This window comes from Plecotus auritus (assembly GCF_963455305.1).
Source record: "Plecotus auritus genome assembly, chromosome: 2".
Classification (NCBI taxonomy): Eukaryota; Metazoa; Chordata; class Mammalia; order Chiroptera; family Vespertilionidae; genus Plecotus; species Plecotus auritus.
In genome coordinates this window covers 136,176,475-136,197,348 of record NC_137771.1, presented here as the reverse complement: position 1 = coordinate 136,197,348, position 20,874 = coordinate 136,176,475, and the positions used below count along the sequence as shown (strand labels likewise).

The 20,874-nt window shown below is 37.4% G+C and overlaps 1 protein-coding gene across 6 annotated transcripts in view; it reads right to left on the bottom strand.

The window, feature by feature from the left end:
* CADM2 (cell adhesion molecule 2) overlaps positions 1-20,874 on the bottom strand; it is a 1,275,304-nt gene that overhangs the window by 99,278 nt on the left and 1,155,152 nt on the right. For all 6 annotated transcript variants that reach the window (XM_080656542.1, XM_080656540.1, XM_080656543.1 and 3 more), the window contains one exon: positions 9,634-9,812. In XM_080656542.1, coding sequence (XP_080512668.1) covers positions 9,634-9,812 — 179 coding nt within the window. The remainder of the gene's footprint in view (positions 1-9,633; positions 9,813-20,874) is intronic.

Genomic DNA, 20,874 nt, shown 5'->3' with positions numbered 1-20,874 from the left:
GATTGTTTACCTACTATTTAGCAGGCATGGTCTTAAGAGCTAGAGATACAGAGATAAACAAGATGTATAAGATCGCTGCTTTCATGAAATCATAATCTACTGGGTGAACATAGAATATATTAATCCACACAGATACATATGTGCACATATAATATATGCGCATGAATGCATGAATATATTATATATGTACACACATGTACACATACACATATAAATATATGTATTTCTGTACATATACACAGGTACAGATATATTTAATCAAATGTACAAACAGACAACAGGGGGTAAGGGCATGGATGGGGGGTTGGGGGGTAATGGGGGAATAAGGAGACATATGTAATACCATAATCAATAAAGAAATTAAAAAAATAAAATATATTTTCTAAAAAAAAACTAAAGTAGCAAATAATTATTCATCCCCTTCAGAAAATTAAAATAAAGTGATACTTGACTGGGGTTATGTAGATTGAAATAAATATAAAAAGACTCTCTGAAAATCATTGTTTAATATGAGATCTGTATGATGAGAAGTGACTCTTGCAAATATCAGCATTCATGACAGCATTGCTTATACTTCCTGGACAAACAATTTAGACAGATGCAGGTTTCCTATAAAAGAACAAGCCTGATGTCTTAGAGGAGTTGAAAGAGGACCAGGGAAACACAAGTGATTGCATGGAGAGTGATGAAATGTCACAGATGTAGGTTGGCATCATGTTATGCTGGATTTGGTACACTAGGGTAAGAAGGACTTGGATTTTATACTAAGTCTGATGAAATGCCTTTGGAGAAATTTTAATGGGGGAAAGAATAAGGGATATGCATTTAAAATGCGTATATACTGCACTTTTGTGGGAAGTAGATTGGGGAGAGAGAGAAGCATGGGAGCAGGGAGCCCACAGAATAATGTTTCAATAGTCTAGGCTGGAGAGGATGGTGGACGGTGGACATAATTGGGCACGGTTTGGAAAAAGTGTCAAAAGACTGTGCTGATGAATTGGAGAGGAGAGTAGAGAGGAATCAAAGATAAATCTTAGTTTATGGAATAATCCATGATATATGTTATTACAGTGTTTGTGAAAGCTACATTGTAAGAAGCTACAAAGCTATGTTTCTATAAAATTTGTATCTTCTGGTTAGGTGTGCCTTTGTTTCTGAAGACAAATACCCAAAATTTCCCCCATGGCCCATTGCACATTGCTCGAATTCTCTAATGAATGGATGCATATACAGTATATGTCCATAGAAGAGCTCCATACATTTTTGTAGAGTTACAATATACCCTTATTTGCACATTAAATAGTGAAAGAAAAGTTATTTAAAATGTTGAAGTTGTTAAGTAGTAGATTCTTTCCTGCCTTCAGATAGGAATGCGAGTTTTTCTCCTGGATATTTGAGCCAGTGGTCATCTTACCGTCACATAAACATTTTCCACTGAGTGTTGCCAGTGAACAGAATTCTCACCCTGAAAGGTTAAAGCCTAATCTATCCACTTCACGCTCATTTTAAAACAAAGACGTGGAATGAAGCCTCATCTCTGCTGAGTATGCTTGTACACATATACCTTTTAAAACGTTTTCTAATGAAAACAGTGCCCCTGGCTCCGCTATTTGATCCTATTCCACTTTTCTCTGCAGAGCAACAGCACGTTCCTGCAGTCAGAGGTGCCCCTTCCCACTGGCGTCACAGCTATCCCTGTTTATTCAGACTCGTCCAACTAGTGTAGTGTCTGGAATCTCTCAACTGGAGATGAGAGCAGTAATCATTGGGCTCTTCCATTAGTGGCTGTTTATTGTTCCACATGGATGTCTTTTCTGTCCTTTTCTTCCTGCACTGTTATACTTCCATTTATGCCTCTAAAGAAAGCTTCTCCAAAGTGGGAACAATGCTCATTATGAGCACACAGAATTAATTTACCAACTGGTAAGTCTATTTCCATGTGAGGGAACAGATTGTAGCTGAATTCCTTTTAATGTTCCCTACGCCGTACATCTGTCCATAATTCAGGCTTCCCTTTCCTGATCCCCACTTTTGCATCTGAGTGCAAAGATTCACTGTCTTACTTCCATCGTGATCTGTATCCCCTTTCCCACCAGTACCACTAAGCAAATAGGTTGGTGTAGCCTTTCAATGTTTCTAAACGTTTCATCCCTGGGTAACTGTAATAATCAAGGGCATGCAACTGCCAACTTTTTAGTCTAGCTACATATTTACTACTAGAGGCCCGGTGCATGAAATTCGTGCATGGGGGAGGGGAGCCCTCAGCCCAGCCTGCACCCTCTCCAATCTGGAACCCTCAGGGGATGTCCACAATCTGGGACCACTGGCTCCTAACTGCTCACCTGCCTGCCTGCCTGATAGCCCCCTGATAGCCCCCAACTGCCGCCACTGCCGGGCTGGTTGCCCCACGCAGCCTGCTGTTCAGTCATTTGGTCTCCCCTCACTGCTCCTCCTGCGGCCTGGTCGCCCCACACAGCCTGCTGTTCAGTCGTTTGGTCGCCCCTCTCTAACCCCCCTGCCAGCCTGGTCGCCCCACACAGCCTGTTTGGTCGTCCGTTCAGTTACGATGTTCGCTTAGGCTTTTACTATATATATATATATATATATATATATATATATATATATATATATATGATGTACAGAGTACAATTTATATATATATATATATATATGATATACAGAGTACAATTTTTTATTTTAATGTCGTGAAAGTCCTCATTAGCTTTTAAATCACTGATAGTCATAATATGAATATGTGAATTAAATACTGTAAGACTAATAAAGTATGCATTATAATCATATCTGCTTAGCTCTAGTTTAAAATATATTTAAAATAAATTTAGGATATTACTTTATGATATTCCTAATCTGTTTCATAATCATTACTGCATTCACCTACACATGTATTATTTATTTTGCTAGATTTAGGATCAGGTACTAATAATCCTAAAGCAATTCAATTTATTTTTTTTTTACACTAGTTAAGTTTCTTTAAAAAGATACTAGGTGGCTTAGAAATGTTTGTTAAGCTGAAAGAAAGGCTACCCTTTATTACTCATTTTGGCTTTCTCCTATGGTAAACATATCAACTGAAATGGGGAATCCGCATACAGGATTGAAAGTGACCTTGCATTTACTTTTAGTCTCTAGAAAAGATAAATGTGTAAATGAGCAACAAAACTTGGAAGCTTGGCTTGATGACAGAGTCTGTAATATCTCGGTGTGCAACATTCTGAGTATTTTTGACATTTGTTATTAACAATAAAAGCAAAGTAAAATGAAAGTAGCATTTGTATCAATTCTTTAAAACTAGAAAGGGGTATTTAATGGCTTGATACCTTTCACTAGACTAGAGAACATATATACTTCTAGAAGTAATAGTATTTGCTACTTTTCAAATTAAAAATCTGAAACATTCCTTTTGTAAGGCTTCCTACTCTAACAATAATATGTGAGGAACCTTATTCGGTACGTGTGTTAGTTTGAGGTAAAATATCCGGGAAACAAACAAACAAAAAAGCAATATTGCATCTTTCATCAGTATTCAATTGTCACATGAACAAATAACCAAAGCAATCATAGCATCAGCAATATTTTAGGGATATCAAGTCAGCAACTGTCAGTAAACTTATTGGCATTACAGAAATATAAAGCTTTTCACTGTGTTTCACTTTCTACTATGATAATACTATGTATGGAGAATTTTAATTATTTATATACTAGAGGCCCAGTGCATGAACTTCATTCATGGAGAGGGGGGTCACTCAGCCCAGCCTGCACCCTCTTGCAATCCAGGAAATCCCTCTTGCAATCTGGGACCTCTGGCTCTTAACCGCTAGCTTGCCTACCTGATTGCCCCTAACCCCTCTGCCTGCCTGCCTGATCACCCCTAAGGGCCTCTGGCTCGGCCCCGCCACTGCGGCTTCGTTGGGAAGGATATCCAGAATGACGTCTGGAAGGTTGTTCGGCTGTCTGGTCTAATTAGCATATTACTCTTTTATTATTATAGATTTTTATAGATGTTCATAAAAATAAAATTGCTAGAATAGCAAAATATATATAAATAAAGTAAAAATCTGGAAAAATGCATGGTGGCTAATTTCATTCAAAATATTATCATGCTACAAGAAATAAATCAGTCAGAGAAAGACAAGTATCACATGATCTCACTCATATGTGGAATCTAAGTAACAAAATAAACCGATTAATGGCGTGGATCCAGAGACATGGAAGCATGGAACAGAGTGGGGAATCTCAGAGGGAAGGCAGGGGAGGGTGGGTGGGTGGGAGATAATCAACCAAAGACCTTGTATGCACATATGCATAACCCATGGACACAGACAATAGGGTACTGAAGGCTTGGGGTGGGGGTGGCGGCAGGGTGGGGGAGTCAATGGGCGGAAAAAGGGAACATATGTAATACTTTCAACAATAAAGAATTATTAAATAAATAAATAAAAATGGAAAAATGTGAAGTTGAAAAATACCAAAAGGAAACAAAATAAAAACAGTAAACATTAAGATAATGAAGTACTGAATTGTTATAAAAGTGTATTCATACAAGTAGGAAATAATAAAGTGATGGAATAAATTACTAATAGAACAGTGGCAAAATAATTTCAAATCTCATATGAGGGTTATTATGGTAATAGGAAAAGTAAATTTGAAGAGAGATGGGGAACATCATAAAAAACTTTCTGGAATAGTGCATCTCAGTACTGTTATAACCTCTGGGACAACCCTGAGTAGAGTCCTCTGTGGAGTGGGTTCTCCACAAATGCTCTAATTAGACTCCCTGTTTCTCTTCTATAATCTGGGCCTTCTGTAGTAGTGTAGCTACTGGTACAAGAAGAAATATGTTGCTCATTTTTTTTCTACTTGAATAACTGGATTTATTCCTGAACCGGGGGGAGGGCTTTGAGACTGGAGGTGATATTAAAGAGTTTCAGCCTTTTTGTCCATCTTCCATTTTTATTTTGAAAAGTGGTTACAAATTGCTCTATGGAAAGTTGAGAAGCAATAAGTCTAGGATTTAAGGGGAATATAGTAATTTGTGTTTCACACTTTCCTTAGGTAGTTTCTCAAAATCTCCCAGGTGATATATGTTTCAAAATAATATTGTTTTAATCTATTGATGACAAATGAATAAGAGCACTTGAATTGCTTCCAACCAGAAAATAAGGTTAGCCTACAGTCATTTGTAATTCTCTGCAGCCATCTCTTACATGATAAATAGGTATCTGCTAGGTTCTCTATGCTAGAAGATCCAGATCCAGATAGTATTTGCTTGGGGAAGAAATATTTTATCTAAATCCTTTCAATTTGATGTTGCATCAGAGAAACAAGGATGATTATAACTTTTGTCCAGTCAATATACTATATTACTAATTTTACTATACTGTTAAGTTTTTTATTCTCAGTTAGCAAGGATATAGAACATTCTTGTTCTTCAATACAGATAACTTAGTTTATGTTTTGAGTACTATTCAGGGAAGAGTATGGGCAGTGAATTATGTGAAACTCATGAGTAAGTTTCACATCAGAGTACTGAAATGATATTGCCCTTGATATCATAGGGTTACTGGTAATATTTTTAGTGATCTTTTTTCAATATATATACACATATTAAGTTATCATGATGTATACATGAAACTAATACAGCATTCTATCAGTTATACTCCAATAAAAAAGAAAATAAAGAACAGATGTGTCAGTCTTAAAATACATTTAATCCAAAAAAAATTTAGCAAAATATTTTTATTTTGATGAAATAGGTTATTGAACTTATTGGTTAAACTCAGTCAAAGTGTTCAAAGGTTTCTACATAGAGTTCTGGACACAAAACCGGTTAACTAATCTTAAAATGGGAAAAATTGAAGACAAAAAAATCACATTAATAACAATTTATTATGACACACTACACATGGGCTGGCACCATGTTAATAATCACATTTCAAATTCTGACCAGTTGAGGACTTATAGACAAGGAATACATGAATTGCCTATAGTAAGGGCCATGACTCTCAAGGGAATTATTATGTGAATAATTCTGTTTTCTTTACTGAATTATGTGGTTGGGGGGCTTTAAAAATATTGTGTCCAGAATCTTTGATTTTCCATATTTGTGTTTGCGCAGTATGTGCATGTGCACCATGTGTGGCAAAAGTGACGGTAGTATGAAAGGGTAAAAAATGCCAAGATTTGGAAAGAGATTTATGGAAACCTGAGTAAACAAGGAATTCCAAGAATATAATATTTTAATATAATAATAATAATAGTCTAATTTGTGCGTATCTATGTACCTGACAACTGTGTTGGGTACTTCTATTTATGATACATACCATTAGTTTATGAATAATCCATGAGTGTTGTGTTACTATTTTTAAGTATTCCAGATACTTAGAACACATTCTTGCAGACTTTGAAAACCTACATCATTGTATGGACATTCTCCTATAGTTCTTCTATTTTTGTATCACAATTACTTAAATGCTTAACTTATTTTCCGTGTTAAACTCTACACTTCTTGATTACTATTGACCTTATTTATACAGTTTTTTATACTCAGTGGATAAATGCTAAATATCTAGTTAGTGAATGAATGAATTTTTCTCTTGATCTGAGTTCTACAAATGGTAAACACAGCAATGGAACAACATAATTCAAGACAATTAATACATATGAAAGTAATCAGCCATTCTAAATAAATAGCAGGATCCTACTAACAACACAAAAGTAACTTTAATATCTTTATATAGGCAAACACAGAAGCTTACTGTGCTCACAGAAATTACTATTATAACTATGACTACCAATTTAACATTAATTTTTTCATTGCTGAGCTTGTTAATAAAAATGCTACTTTCTTTCCTAAAGGAATCTCCATAATGCAAATGTTTCATAAGTATAATGTTTTATCCTACAAGTATTTGCATGTTAAATTTGTGAGACCCAGAATTTCATACTGGCAGTTTCAAATTACCATCTAAAGTTCTAATGCTGAAATTTGCAAAGGTGTAATTAGGAAGTGAAATAATAAAACCCTCCAGTGTCCACAGTACAAAATGTCAGTGCTGCTAACAATTAAATGCGCTAACATTTAAATAATGAACTTCCATTGACACCCAAAGAATACAATCTAGCTATTAGGATGACATGTACATAGCAGATGATTTCACAGGAAAGCGCTCAGACCTCCATCAAGTTAGGAATCAATAGAACCTAGGCAAGTGTGGTACAAAGGCAAGGCCTCAGCTCCTGAAAGGCCCTTCTGTGCTAGAGCTATACTAAATTATCACAACTAATGTAAAACCAACCGTGGTGTAAAAGATAAAAGGGTGAAGTTCTCACAAATGATCATTTATCACTCCATTCCGAAATGCAGACAGCATTCATTATAGATGGAAATGCCACTCAAATTTCATCATTTAGTAGGGTTTTGAAACAGCCAAACCATTAACAGGAGAGAGTAGCTTTTTGTATTTATACAACCAGTGACTAATGAAACATTATACTCTATGTGCAAAAGGGCTGAAAAAAAAACACCTTTATTTTGTAATGAACCCAATTGGAACCCTTTTAAACACAGTGTAATATGGTCTCACTGTTTCATCGAGCCTCTCATTACTGGTGTCGATAATCCTGGGTAAACTACTGTTGAACTTCACAGCATTTATATAGTAGCATGAATAGCATTAATCTATGGGGTGCTTTTGACAAATTGTAGTTCAAAAAGCAAAGCCAAAAATTACTTCTTACAAAGTGCTTAGGAAAGCATTTATTAGAAATGTGTCAACTGCCAACTACCTAAAGGCTGCTTGGCTACTTAGGAAATCATGCTGTTGGCTGGCTCACAAACACTTGGAACACATATGAATTTTCCCCACTTGAATTACTTAAAAAAAAACAAACAACCTTCTTTTTATTGAAGTATATGATTTTCTGTCACTCCCTTCTAATTCTATATTTTTAATTTCATATTGCTTTCAACATAATGTGACATGCTGTGCAACAATCCCCCTCGTCCCAAGAAACTCTCAGACACTTAAAAAGTTAAGGGTGAATCTGACTAAGCTTCATTTACATGAGTGCGTGTTCTACACAGCCAGGTCAGCATGAATGGAAAGCTACTCCTAAATTATGCTCTAAGGATCTAACTTATCTTCTTGATACACCCAACGATTCCATTCTCTCGGGAAGGAAGGTGGCAGGAGTGTCTACAAGGATTCACCACATTTAATACCAATATATCAGTCTAATCTGATTAGGCTGATCTTTCTCAAAAGATGGAATATGCATAATTCATAATATGCTAGAAATTAATCTCTCAGCTCTACCTTCAAGATGTTTGTATGAGGATAATCTAGGATAGTCTATTCACTGAGAACCTCCATTTGCCTTTGATAACAAAGTAGTATTTAGAATTAAGAGATTGTATTCACTAAAGCAATTTGGAAGTAGAATACTAGCTTAATATATTAATCTTTATCCAATTTTTACCTGCATTACAGTAAAATAAATACCTGATTAAAAACATAATATAATTATCATTTTCCTAAATTTAAATATATTTTCAAAGAATTAGATTTTACCCCAAAATTCTTTTTTTTAACTAAATCATGCTTCTTACAGTATTCTATAATTTAGTCCATGAAAAAATATATCAAATAAACCTACCCTCTTCATTATGTCTAAGATCCACTGGATTTATGACAGCATCATGATTTATGCAATACTCATTTGGAAGACTGTAATAATGTGTAGAAAACAGTACTAGTCTTAGTAAAGTTTTCTTGGTGAAATATATGAGAAAAATGTTCCACTCCCCATAGCTTCTCTCTCTCTCAGAGATTCACAATGTACCCTGCATATTAAAAAGCTCTAAGAAATTCTTCAACAAAGAAACCTGACTTACTTTGTTTATTGCAATATCTTTCAATCTCATAAAAGTTATCTCCATCCAACAATATGTTAGTGTTATATTATAAACAACATAATGAGGTTTTGGAGGTTGGAAAAAGCAGGCACTTTTTCAATCTTGTGTGTTAATATTTATTTCTGAATTTTGTTATATATACTCAAATCCTGAAATTAGTAGAGTGGAAAAAATGTCTGTGGGTGTTTTAAATATTGTTCATAAGAAATCAAGACAGTTGTCATTAATATTGCATACCTCTATTTCTGCTCCATCTCAATAACATTCTATCATTCTTTGTGAAACCAGTTACAGTGATTATAAATACATTTAAATGACAATACAACCAAAATTAGCTTATAGAAAATATAATCTTTATGATTCTGATTTATAACTAAAAGCATTTATTTGTATAATTGAAAGAAAATCATTAATATAATTTAATAGTCACCACACAAAATTACAGAATATATTTGTAATAAGGAAAACTTATCACAAAATTAATTTTTATTTTTAGTGTATCTTTTAATTTAATTTTATTAGTTTGACTTGGAACACTTTAAAAGTAAATCTTGTAGATATTTGCACTTATGAGACCTTCTGAAAGAAAAAGAAAAACCTATTTAATATTGTGTATTATTCTAAAGACTTTGATAACTTCAAAAAGTTTTTCAAGGGATTCATTCTTTCACATATGATGATGTCCAAAAGGTACTTACCATGTACAATTAGAACATACTCTGCACTGCTTTGGCCAATGGTGTTGGTGGCTTCACATCGATATGTGCCATTATCCGTTTTGTTCAGGAAAAGAATATTTAGCTCTCTACCACTCACAACCATTCGATCAGGATCTGGTAGTTCTCCACCATCCTTTGTCCACAAAACAGGTTCTGGCCTATCAGATTTAAACACATGTATAGTTAGAAAAAAAATAAGAAAATGCTACATATTTTGTGAATTAAATAAATCAAGCAATTTATAAATGTTTAACACCCATTTTGTGCATAAACATGTGCTATCTTCTGTAAGGTACCAAAAGAACCATTATGCACTCACTCAGAAGATTTGAAGGAATGACAAATATACTTTAATTCTATCCTGCTTAACTAGGCAGGATATGCACTTTTTTAGACATGCACTAAAAAAGTAATTTGTTGAGTCATCATAGGAGTCCCTGATATATAGCAGTTCCTGTGGCCCTGATCTGCTGCTAATGACTCATTCTTGCTAATGCTTAAAGAACTGTCCTTGAGATATTGGAACAGCTTTTTCCACAGAGGAACCTGGAATGATACTTTTGCACTAGGGCCACCATTGTGACACAGTTGTTGCCTGAGACCACTTAAAGATTTTTCCCTTTGTCTCTCCTGCTTTTCTCATTCCTCTAAATGTTATTATTGATAGTTGTCTCATTTTTATCCCTAGTTTTATTACTATAAAATCCTATATAATAAAAGAGTAATATGCAAATTAACCATCACTCCGCTACACCCACCAGCCACGCCCACCAGCCAATCAGGAGCGAATATGCAAATAAACCCAACCAAGATGGCTACAGCCACAGAGAGCAGGAGGGAGGCTTGGGTTTCCCTGGCAATGGAGGAAGCCAAGCTTTCCACCTGCCCTTGCCATCTTAGGCCTCCACTCAAGGCTACAAAGTTTCAATGATAGAAGGTACTTAAACCCAAACAGAAATGGCGGCAGCCAGGGAGCTGGAAAGAGCTGGAGGCTAGGGTTGCCCCCGGCGATGGAGGAAGCCAAGCTTTCCACACACCCAGGCCGGCCCACGCCTCTGCTTAAGGCTACAAAGTTTCAATTATAGAAGATACATAAATCCCCACAAAAAAGGCTGCCGCCATGGAGCAAGCAGAAGGCTTGGCTCCGCTCCAGGCTACAAAGTTTCAATTGTAGAAGATAAATAAACCCCAGATACTAGGGCCTCTACTTGGGTCGCCAGGGGGTGTGGCCGACCTGCAAACAACCACAGGCCCCTCGCCCAGGACACCCCACGCCCCAAGGGAACCCCCACCCTGATCCGGAACACCCTTCAGGGCAAACCAGCTGGCCTCCACCCATGCACCAGGCCTCTATCCTATCTAATAAAAGAGTAATATACAGATTGACCATCACTTCAACACACTAGATGGCTGCCCCCGTGTGGTCAAAGATCCTGCCCCCATGTGGACACAAGATGGCCACCACAAGATGGCCAGCAGGGGAGGGCAATTGGGAGGAACCAGGCCTGCAAGGGAGGGCAGTTGTGGGTGATCAAGCCTGCAGGGGAGGGCAGTTAGGGGTAACCAGGCTGGCAGAGGAGGGAAGTTGGGGGTGACTGGGTCTGCAGGGAAGGGCAGTTGGGGGCAAACAGGCTAGCAGGGGAGCAGTTAGGCATCAATCAGGCTGGCAGGGGAGTGGTTAGGGGGTGATCAGGATGGCAGGCAGAAGTGGTTAGGGGCAATCAGGAAGGCAGGCAGGCGAGCAGTTGGGAGCCAGCAGTCCTGGATTGTGAGAGGGATGTCCGACTGTCCGTTTCGGCCCGATCCCGGTGGGATCAGGCCCAAACGGGCAGTCGGACATCCCTTGAGGGGTCCCAGATTGGAGAGGGTGCAGACTGGGCTGAGGGACACACACCCCTGTGCACAAATTTCATGCACCGGGCCTCTAGTTAACATATAATGCTGTATTAGCTTAAGGTGTACAACATAATGATTTGACATATGCATATATGTCAAAATGATTACCACAGTAAGATTAGTTAACATCCATAGCCTCATATACTTATAATTTTTGTGTGTGATGATAACTTTTAAAATTACTGTTAGGAATTTCCAGATATACAATACAGTATTTTTAACTATAGTAATCATGTTGTACATTACATCACCAGGAGTTTTTATTTTATAGCTGGAAGTTAGTACCTTTTTACCACATTCACACATTTCCCCTACTCCCATGCCCATCTCTGACCTCTTTTATTCAACATTGTACTTGATGTCTTAGCCAGAGAAATTAAGCAGGAACAATAAAGAGCACCCAAATCAGAAAGGAAAAAGTAAAACCCACTATTTGTAGCTGGCATGGTACATATAGAAAACGCTAAAGACTTTACCCCCACACTTCCCCAAATATAAACTGTTAGAACTAATAAGTGAATTCAGTAAATTTGCAGACTACAGAATAAATATACAAAAATGAATACATTTCTATACAGTAGCAGCAAACTATCAGAAAAATAAATCAAGAAAACAACCCCATTTACAACTGAATCAAAAAGAATAAAATACTTAGGAAAAATTTAATCCTAGGTTAAAGATATGTACACTGAAAACTGTAAGACATTGATGAAAAACATTAAAGAAGACACATAAATTGAAAGATATTTAATGCTTATGAATTAGGAAATTAATATTGTTAATATACCCATACTACCCAAGCCATCTACAGATTCAATGCAATCCCTATAAAAATTTCAATGACATTTTTCCAAGAAACAAAATAATAATCCTAAAATTTTCATGAACCACAAAAGACTCTGAATAACCAAGCAATTTTGAGGAAGAAGAAAACTATCTAAAGGGATTACATTTTCTGGTTCCAAACTATATTACAAATCTATAGTAATTAAACCAGTATGATATTGGCATAAATACAGATATATATATATATATATATATATATATATATATATATATATATATATATATCTATCAATGGAACAGAATGAAGAACCCAAAAATAAACCCAAACATATATGACATATATGGTCAATTAATTTTGACTAAGGAGTCAAGAATATACAATGGAGAAAGGACAGTTTCTTAAATAAATGATGCTGCTAAAACTGCAAAAAAATAAATAAAGCTGGATTTCTATCTTACACAATACACAAACGTTATCTCAAAATGAATGACAGAGTTGAATGTAAGATATGAAACTATCAAACTTCTGGGAGAAAACATAGACAGCAAGCTCCTTGATATTGATCTTGACAGTATTTTTTGGATTTAATACCAAAAGCAAAGGCAATAAGAACAAAAACAAATGTGTGACTGTGTGTGTTCCATGCCTTTAAGTCAACTCCTGGTGACCCTATGAATGAGTGATGTCCACAATGTCTTGTCCTTAATAGCCCTGCTTAGCTCATATAGACCCCTGCCTATTGCTTCTTTTATGGAGTGAATCTCTCTCATATTTGAGGTTCCTTTTTTCTGCTGCCTCAATTTTTCCAAGCATTGCTGTTGGTTTGTTTGTTGTTTTCTTAGAGAATCGTTCCTTTTCATTATGTGCCCAAAGTAGGACAGCATTTGTTTTTTTGGAATTTTTGCCTCCAGCAATGTTTCAGGTTTAATTTGCTCTAGAACATACTTATTCACCTACCTGGAGGTCCAGCATTTCTTAGAGCTCTCCTCCAATACCATATTTCAAATGAATCAATTGTTTTCCTACTAGCCATCTTCACTGTTCAACTTTGGCAGCCGACAAACCATAGCAACTGGGGATACATGGATGTAAATGATCTTAGCTTTTGTCTCCAATGACACATCTTTTCTCTTGATCTTTCCTAATTCTTCCATTGCTGCCCTTCCAAGTCTCAGCTTTCTCTTAAATTCATGAATGCAGTCTTCATTTAAATTAATGACTGAACCAAGACAAGCAAAATCTTTAACAATTTCAATATCTTCACTGTCTATGTAAAGTCATACATTTCTTTTGCAGTCCTGATGTTTGTTTTCTTGATGTTCAAATGCATTGCTGCTTTGGTACTTTCTTCTTTCATTTTCATCAGAAGCTTCTTCAAATCATTGCTACTTTCTGCCAATAAAATACGTCATCTGCATATCTTAAGTTACTGATATGTTTTCTACCTATTTTTACTCCTCCTTCCTCTGAATTTAGCCGCATTTTTGATAGGATATGCTCTGTGTACAGATTAAACAAATAGAGAGATAAAAATGCATTCATGTCTGACACATTTGCCTATAGGAAGTCACTCTGTCTCTCTGTATTCTATCCTGACAGTGGCTTCCTGTCTGCAACACTGTTTATGTATCCGGATGATCAAGTGCTGGGGCACGTCACTTTCTTTCAGAACAACCTCTAGTTTTCAGGATCCATGCAGCCAAAGGCTTTTCTGTAGTCCATAAAACATAGACTAACATTCTTCTGGAATTCTTTGGAGCACTCCAGTATCCAGCAAATGTTTGCGATTAGATTTTGAATGTTTTTTACCTTTCCAGCATTTCTTGCTCCATGTAAGGTAGAAGAAGCCTTCACTGCATTACCTTGAGCATCACTTCACTTGTGTGGAAAATTAGAGCAATGGTCCTTAGGTATTGTCCTTCGTGGAATCTCATTTTTTGAAAATGAGGATGTATATTGAATATTTTCAGTCTGTAGGCCATCGTTTGGTTTTCCATATTTGTTGATATATCCTTGTTAAGATATTGACATTCAGTTTGTGTGGCTTGAAATAATCCCATCAGTATGACATCTAACCTTAGTGATTTACTTGTCCTCAATACTTTCCAAGTAGCTTTCACTTCAGTTTCTGGAATCATAGGTTCTTCCATATAAGAATGTTCTGCAAAGGTGTCTGTCATCCTTTTGTCTCTTCAATAGATTGTTTCCACCTTCCTTTTATGTTCTGTTGGTTAAGGAATATTCTTCCTTAGTCATTCAGCATTAGTCTAGGTTTGAATTTTCCAAATCTTCTGGTAGCGAGCTCTTGTTTTTCATTTTTTTGTTGTTCTCTTCTATCTCCTTACATTGACTAATGTAATAGTTCTCTTTATTGCTACATGATACTTATTGAAAAACTGCATTCAGGATTCCAACCCTGCTTTTGTCATCTTTTACTTTTGCTTCTTGCCTGTCTTGAACAATGTTTAGTGTTTCTTCTGTCATCTATGACAGTTTGTCTTTCCTTATTACCACCAGCATTGTCTTCTCATATTCTTTCTTAATATTTCTAGTGTCAGACCACATTTCTTCTAGTTCTCAGTTGATTAAGTTTAACACTACAAATACCTTTTTTATGAGGACTTTAAACCCAGCAGGGATGTTATTTGTATTATATTCTGACACTACCATTCTTTCAGAGCTCCTCTTCAGCTTTACCTTAATGTTCTATATTCACAGTTTGTGCTCAGTACGACAATCAACTAACATCTCATTTTGTTTTGGCAGAGTGATTTGGAGGTCCAAACCACATATGGGACTACATCAAACTAAAAAGCCTCTTCACAACATAGAATATGATTAATAAAATCAAAAGACAACCTCCAGAATGGAATAAGTTATTTTCAAATCATATATCTGATAAGAGTTACATATCCAAAATATATAAAGAAGGGATACATCTTTATAGCAAATAAATAAATAAATAAAATAAATAAGCAGAAAAACTGAATAAACATTTTTCCCAGGAAAACATGCAAATGACCAACAAGGTATGCAACATTACTAATCATCTGGAAAATACAAAGCAAAACAACAATAAGATGTCAGCTAATACATATTTTGATGACCTATCATCAAACAAAAAGAACAAGAAATACAAGGGCTGCAGAAGATGTGAAAAATAAGAAACTCTTTTGTACTGTTGTTGAGAATATTAATTGTTGAAACCACTATGCAAAATAGTATGAATATTACTGAAAAAATAAAAAATAGAAATATCACATGTTACAACAAATCCTTGCTGGGTATTTATCCTAGAGAAATGAAATCACTATCTCAAAAAGATATATGCATCCTTATGTTCATTGCAGCATTATTTACTTAGCCAAGACCTGGAAACACCTACATGTCCATCAATGGATAAATGGATAAAGAAAATATATTCCAGATAGAGTAAGTATTCAGCCATAAAAAATAAGGATATCTTTCCCTTTGAAATAAGATGAATAAACCTTGAGGGCATTATACTATTATAAATCAAACAGATAAAGATAAATACTGTGTGATCTCACTTATGTGGAATCTAAACACACAAACACACACATACAGACACACACATACACGCACACACACACACACACAGAGAGAGAGAGAGAGAGAGAGAACAAAAAAAAAACTGAATTAATTGAAATCTCTTTGAATCGTATACTTGCAAACAATTCCCATCTCAAAATTTGTTTTTAGGGAAGAAGGCATAAATAAATCATGGATTTCTGCCTTTGAAGATTTCACAGTGTTTTATAATTATTAATGATGAGAATGGCTACTAGTAATATCTACCACCATGTGTTGATGATGGTAATTATCCAAAATACTTTACATACATTTTCTACAATCCTCACGAGAACACTTTGGTGCATATAATTTAAAAACTTTAATGCAGCCCATCCAGCATAGCTGAGTGGTTGAGTGTGACCTATGAACCAGGAGGTCAGGGTTTTGATACCAATCAGGGCATGTGCCTGGGTTGTGGGTACAATCCCCAATGGGGGGTGTGCAGGCGGCAGCTAATCAATGATTCTCTCTCATTGATGTTTCTATCTCTCTCTCCCTCTCCCTTCCTCTTTGAAATTAATAAAAATATATTTTAAAAAATTAATGCACATAAGAATATAGGAGATGAGAGATGTATCTAAACTCTTTTCTGACACCATTTTAAATGCTTAGTGTACTATCTTGTGCTTTCTGACATGGTGAATATTTTTCTAGTTCTTCAGAATTTTCTAATTTAAACAATTTAATCACATCATCTATAATTATTTTTGGAAAATATTTAATTATTTGTTTATTTTGGGGAAAACACTGAAGTTGTGGATACAATTAGAATATATGTCTTGTTAAGTGGTGGCTATAACTATCACAGGTTTTCTGAGAAAAAGATTACATTTTTTTGACAAAATTTTGTCAAACAGATAAAATTTGTGAACCAAATAATAATAAATATTGGAAATCCTATTGAAATAAGCAGAATGGCAATGTTATAAAAGAACTAGAGGCCTAGCATGTGAAATCATGCGAGACCCAGACCCGCCATGCCAGCGGGACCCAGACTCCCTCCCGCCATGCCAGTGGGACCCAGACTCCCTCGCGCCATGACAGCAGGACCCAGACTTCCTCTTGCCACACTGGCGGGACCCAGACTGACTCCTGCCACTCTGGCGGGACACAGACTCCCGCCACGCTATAAGACTGAGACCCAATGCGCCGCAAGACCCAGCAATGCACCTCCTGGTGACCGGTTGTTTGGTTGTTCTGGCATTCTGGAATTCTGGCATTCTAGCCACTGGCCTTTTATAATATAGACTAGAGGCCCTGCATGAAAATTCATGCACTGGAGGGGGATCCCTCAGCCCGGCCTGCCCCTTCTCACAGTCCTCAAGGACTGGAGGTGACCCAGCGATCAGGCGAAGGCAATGCCCATCACATCTCTGCTGCTGACACTGCTGGCGGTACAAGCCTCAGCTGGCTCTGGTTACCTGAACCTCAGGCCAGCCCTGGGTAGCTGGGGAGCTGAGGGGGCTGGGGGACTCCAGAGGCCTAGCTACGTGCCTGCTACCCTGGCGGGGCTGAGGGGACTGGGCACCACCATCTTGTGGCTGTGGGTGCTGCCATCTTTGAGGGTGTGACAGTCAATTAGCATATTCCCTCCTTATTGGCTGTGGGTGCCACTATCTTTGCAACAGCATGAGGGTCAATTAGCATATTCCTTCTTTATTAGATTGGATTGCTTAGTTTAAGTAGTAAGAACTTGCAGAAAGAACAAAGAAGACAGTTTTATTAGGACTATACTCATGAAACTTCTGAAAGAGGATTCTATGAAAAAAAAAGTTGAATAAGAACTAGTTGTCCAAAACTATTGGAAAATCTAATAATTTATATCATCTAGTTATATGGACAACTTACTTTCATAGTATCTTTTATAAAAGCCACACCATTAATACTTCTCGATTTGATTTATATATCTAACATGTGCTAGTTATCATTTGCATTTAGAAATTTTTATTTTAAAACTGATAGCCTGAATAATCTTGTACCATGAACTTCCTTTGAGATACAATAAAACCATGACTCCATGCATTAAACTGAAATATTAGAAGTTGTGTTCTTTCTACAAAGCCACATTAAGCCAACTTTAAAATAACAGTTAATAACTACTTAATGGAGGCATTTTATTATATTAAGAGGCAATACTTTCTTGATATATAAGTAAGATTTTTTAAACACACACAGATATGATTATATGCATATAAACATACATTTTCATAAACTTAAAAATCATGCTACCCAAATCCAGTGTCATAATTTTTCTCTGCATGTTCATAAGTTTTTAGTCACATTTTAATGACTCTGTAAATATGTAATTAAATGTAGACATATCTTTTAAAATTGTGTGTATAAAAATAAAGTTAAAGACCTAGATACATTTTCAAGTTGCCAATCTTTATATATAAAAAAAAAAACCTTTTAAAAAGCCTCTGTTTTAAGAAATAATGAAAAAATAAATAAAAATAGTGTCACTGCTGACACTAACATTGCAGATTTCTAGATCCTACAATGTATGGTAGTAAATCTTCAAGATGGCAAAAAAGTAAGCACTGTAAGATATGATATTAATGAAATGAAAGTTAGAGTGTATGCATCGATTAAAAATAGCCTACACATATTCCAATTAGTACTTAAAATCTTCAGACTTCTTAATCATCATAAAAACATGAAGTGGTTCAGCCAGTCTTGATACAATTTGTGTTTCATCTTAATAAAGAGGGCCCGTAGGCGTTTTCTAGTTGGAACCCAGAAATGATTGAGTTTCTTGCTGCAATGAGTAACACTCTTTCCTGCAATTCAGGCAACCAAAAGAGATCATTGAAAAAGTGGCTCCAGACTACAGTTCCTATGTGATAAGGCTGGAAAAGAATAGAAGCTAGACAGCAGACTTAACAGAATCAGGCATTACACTGTTTAACTTCATAGTGAGAACAATATACTGTAGTTGATCCAGAGAGTTTCCCCTTTAAAAGCCCAAATACTTAGAAGTGGAAAATACAGGCAGTCCTCGGGTTATGTCAGACTTGACATACATTGTTTCGTAGTTATGTCGCCATCTCTCATTTATTTATTAAAAAAAAAAAAAGTGTCATTATTTTGACGTATGTACATATGTGCTTTATGTTTTTTATTATTTATTTACCACAAGTAAAGGTCAGGAATTGTTATATTTATTTTAATTTTTTTTTTACTGTTTCACTTCATTACTGCTGTGTATAAGCTGCATGTAAGTGAAATAGGTGGGTTCCGACTTACGATGAAAATCGCGATAGCTTGTGTCATAGGAACGGATCTCTGATGTAACCGGAGGAACTACTGTATTCTATATGAGATGAAATTTGATTTACATTTCTATCTACCAAATCTATAGGGTTAAAAATGTTTTATTTTCCCATGTATCTAAAAACATTTTTGTAGCAGTTTCTTCCTAAAATGACAGAAAACAAGCAAACAAAAAAAGAAACCAAATATGCTTATACATTTATTCTCTTGTATTCCAAGGCTTTGCTGAAGCTTTTTATCTATATATATAAAAGCCTAAGCGATAGTTATGATGGAATGACCAAACGACCAGAATGACTGGTCACTATGACGTGCACTGACCACCAGGGGACAGATGCTCAACTCAGGAGCTGCCCCCAGCCCGCAGGCCCCGATCGCCAATGGGGCCTGCTGGCCAACCTCCCAGTCCCTCCCCTGGGCTGGCAGGTCCCGATCACCCAGTCAGGGCCAGGCCCCAGGATGGGACGGGGAACCAGGGGGGGGAGGGGGGTGGTGGCAGACACGGGCAGTGAGGGGAGGCGGGGAGGAGAGGAGGCAGGGAGGTGGGGAACCTGACCGGCCCTGATCCCTGGCCAGGCCTAGGGACCCCACCTATGCACGGATTTCATATATATCCTGTGTTGAGAGTCTGTCCCCTGGTGGTCAGTGCACGTCATAGTGACCAGTCATTCTGGTCGTTCGGTCATTCCGTCATATATATACTAGAGGCCCATTGCAGGAAGATTACTGCAATAGGGCTTCCTATGGTGGTCTGCTTCCCTCCTTCTCCCCCACCCCACCGGCTTCCCTCCCTTCTTCCCCGCCCCGCCTGCTTCCTTCCCTTCTTCTCTGCCCTGCTTGCTTGCTTCTCTACAGCTTCACTCCCTTCTGCAGCGCTTGGCTTCCTTCTATGCTGTCTTCAGTCTTCGCTCTGCGCCTGGATATGCAAATTAACTGCCAACTTGGTTGGTTTAATTTTCATACTCATTCCTGATTGGCTGATGGGCATGGCTTGTGGGTGTGACTTGTGGGCGTAGCGGAGGTATGGTCAATTTGCATGTTTCCTTTTATTAGATAGGATATACACTAGAGGCCTGGTGCACACACAAAATTCTTGCAGGCAAGGGGGGTTCCCTCAGCCCAACCTGCACCCACTCCAATTGAGGAAACTGGCGGTCGGACATCCCTCTCGCAATCTGGGACCACTGGCTTCTACCCACTCACCTGCCTGCCTGCCTGATTGTCCCTAACCTCTCTGCCTGCCTGCCTGATCACCCCTAACTGCCCTCCCTTGCTGGCCTGATCTTGCCCCCACCTGACCTCTCCTGCCATCCTGATCGAGCCCCCAACTGCCTTCCCTTGCCAGCCTGGTTGCCCCCAACTTCTCTCCCCTGCTGGCCTGATCACCCCTAACTGTCCTCCCCTGCCGGTCTGATCTCGCCCCCAACTGCCCTCCACTGCCAGCCTGATCTTGCCCCTAACTGATCTCCCTTGCTGGTCTGATACCCCTAACTGCTTCTGCCTGCCTGATCACTCCTAACTGCCCTCCCCTGCCGGCCAATTTGATTCTGATTGGACAGTTTCTATGCCAGTCAGCATCAAAAACTCCACCTCCTAGGCAGCCATTGGCTCCTGGCACTTCACCCAGATTTGGTTCTGATTGGTCAGTTTCTATGCCAGTCAGTGTCTCT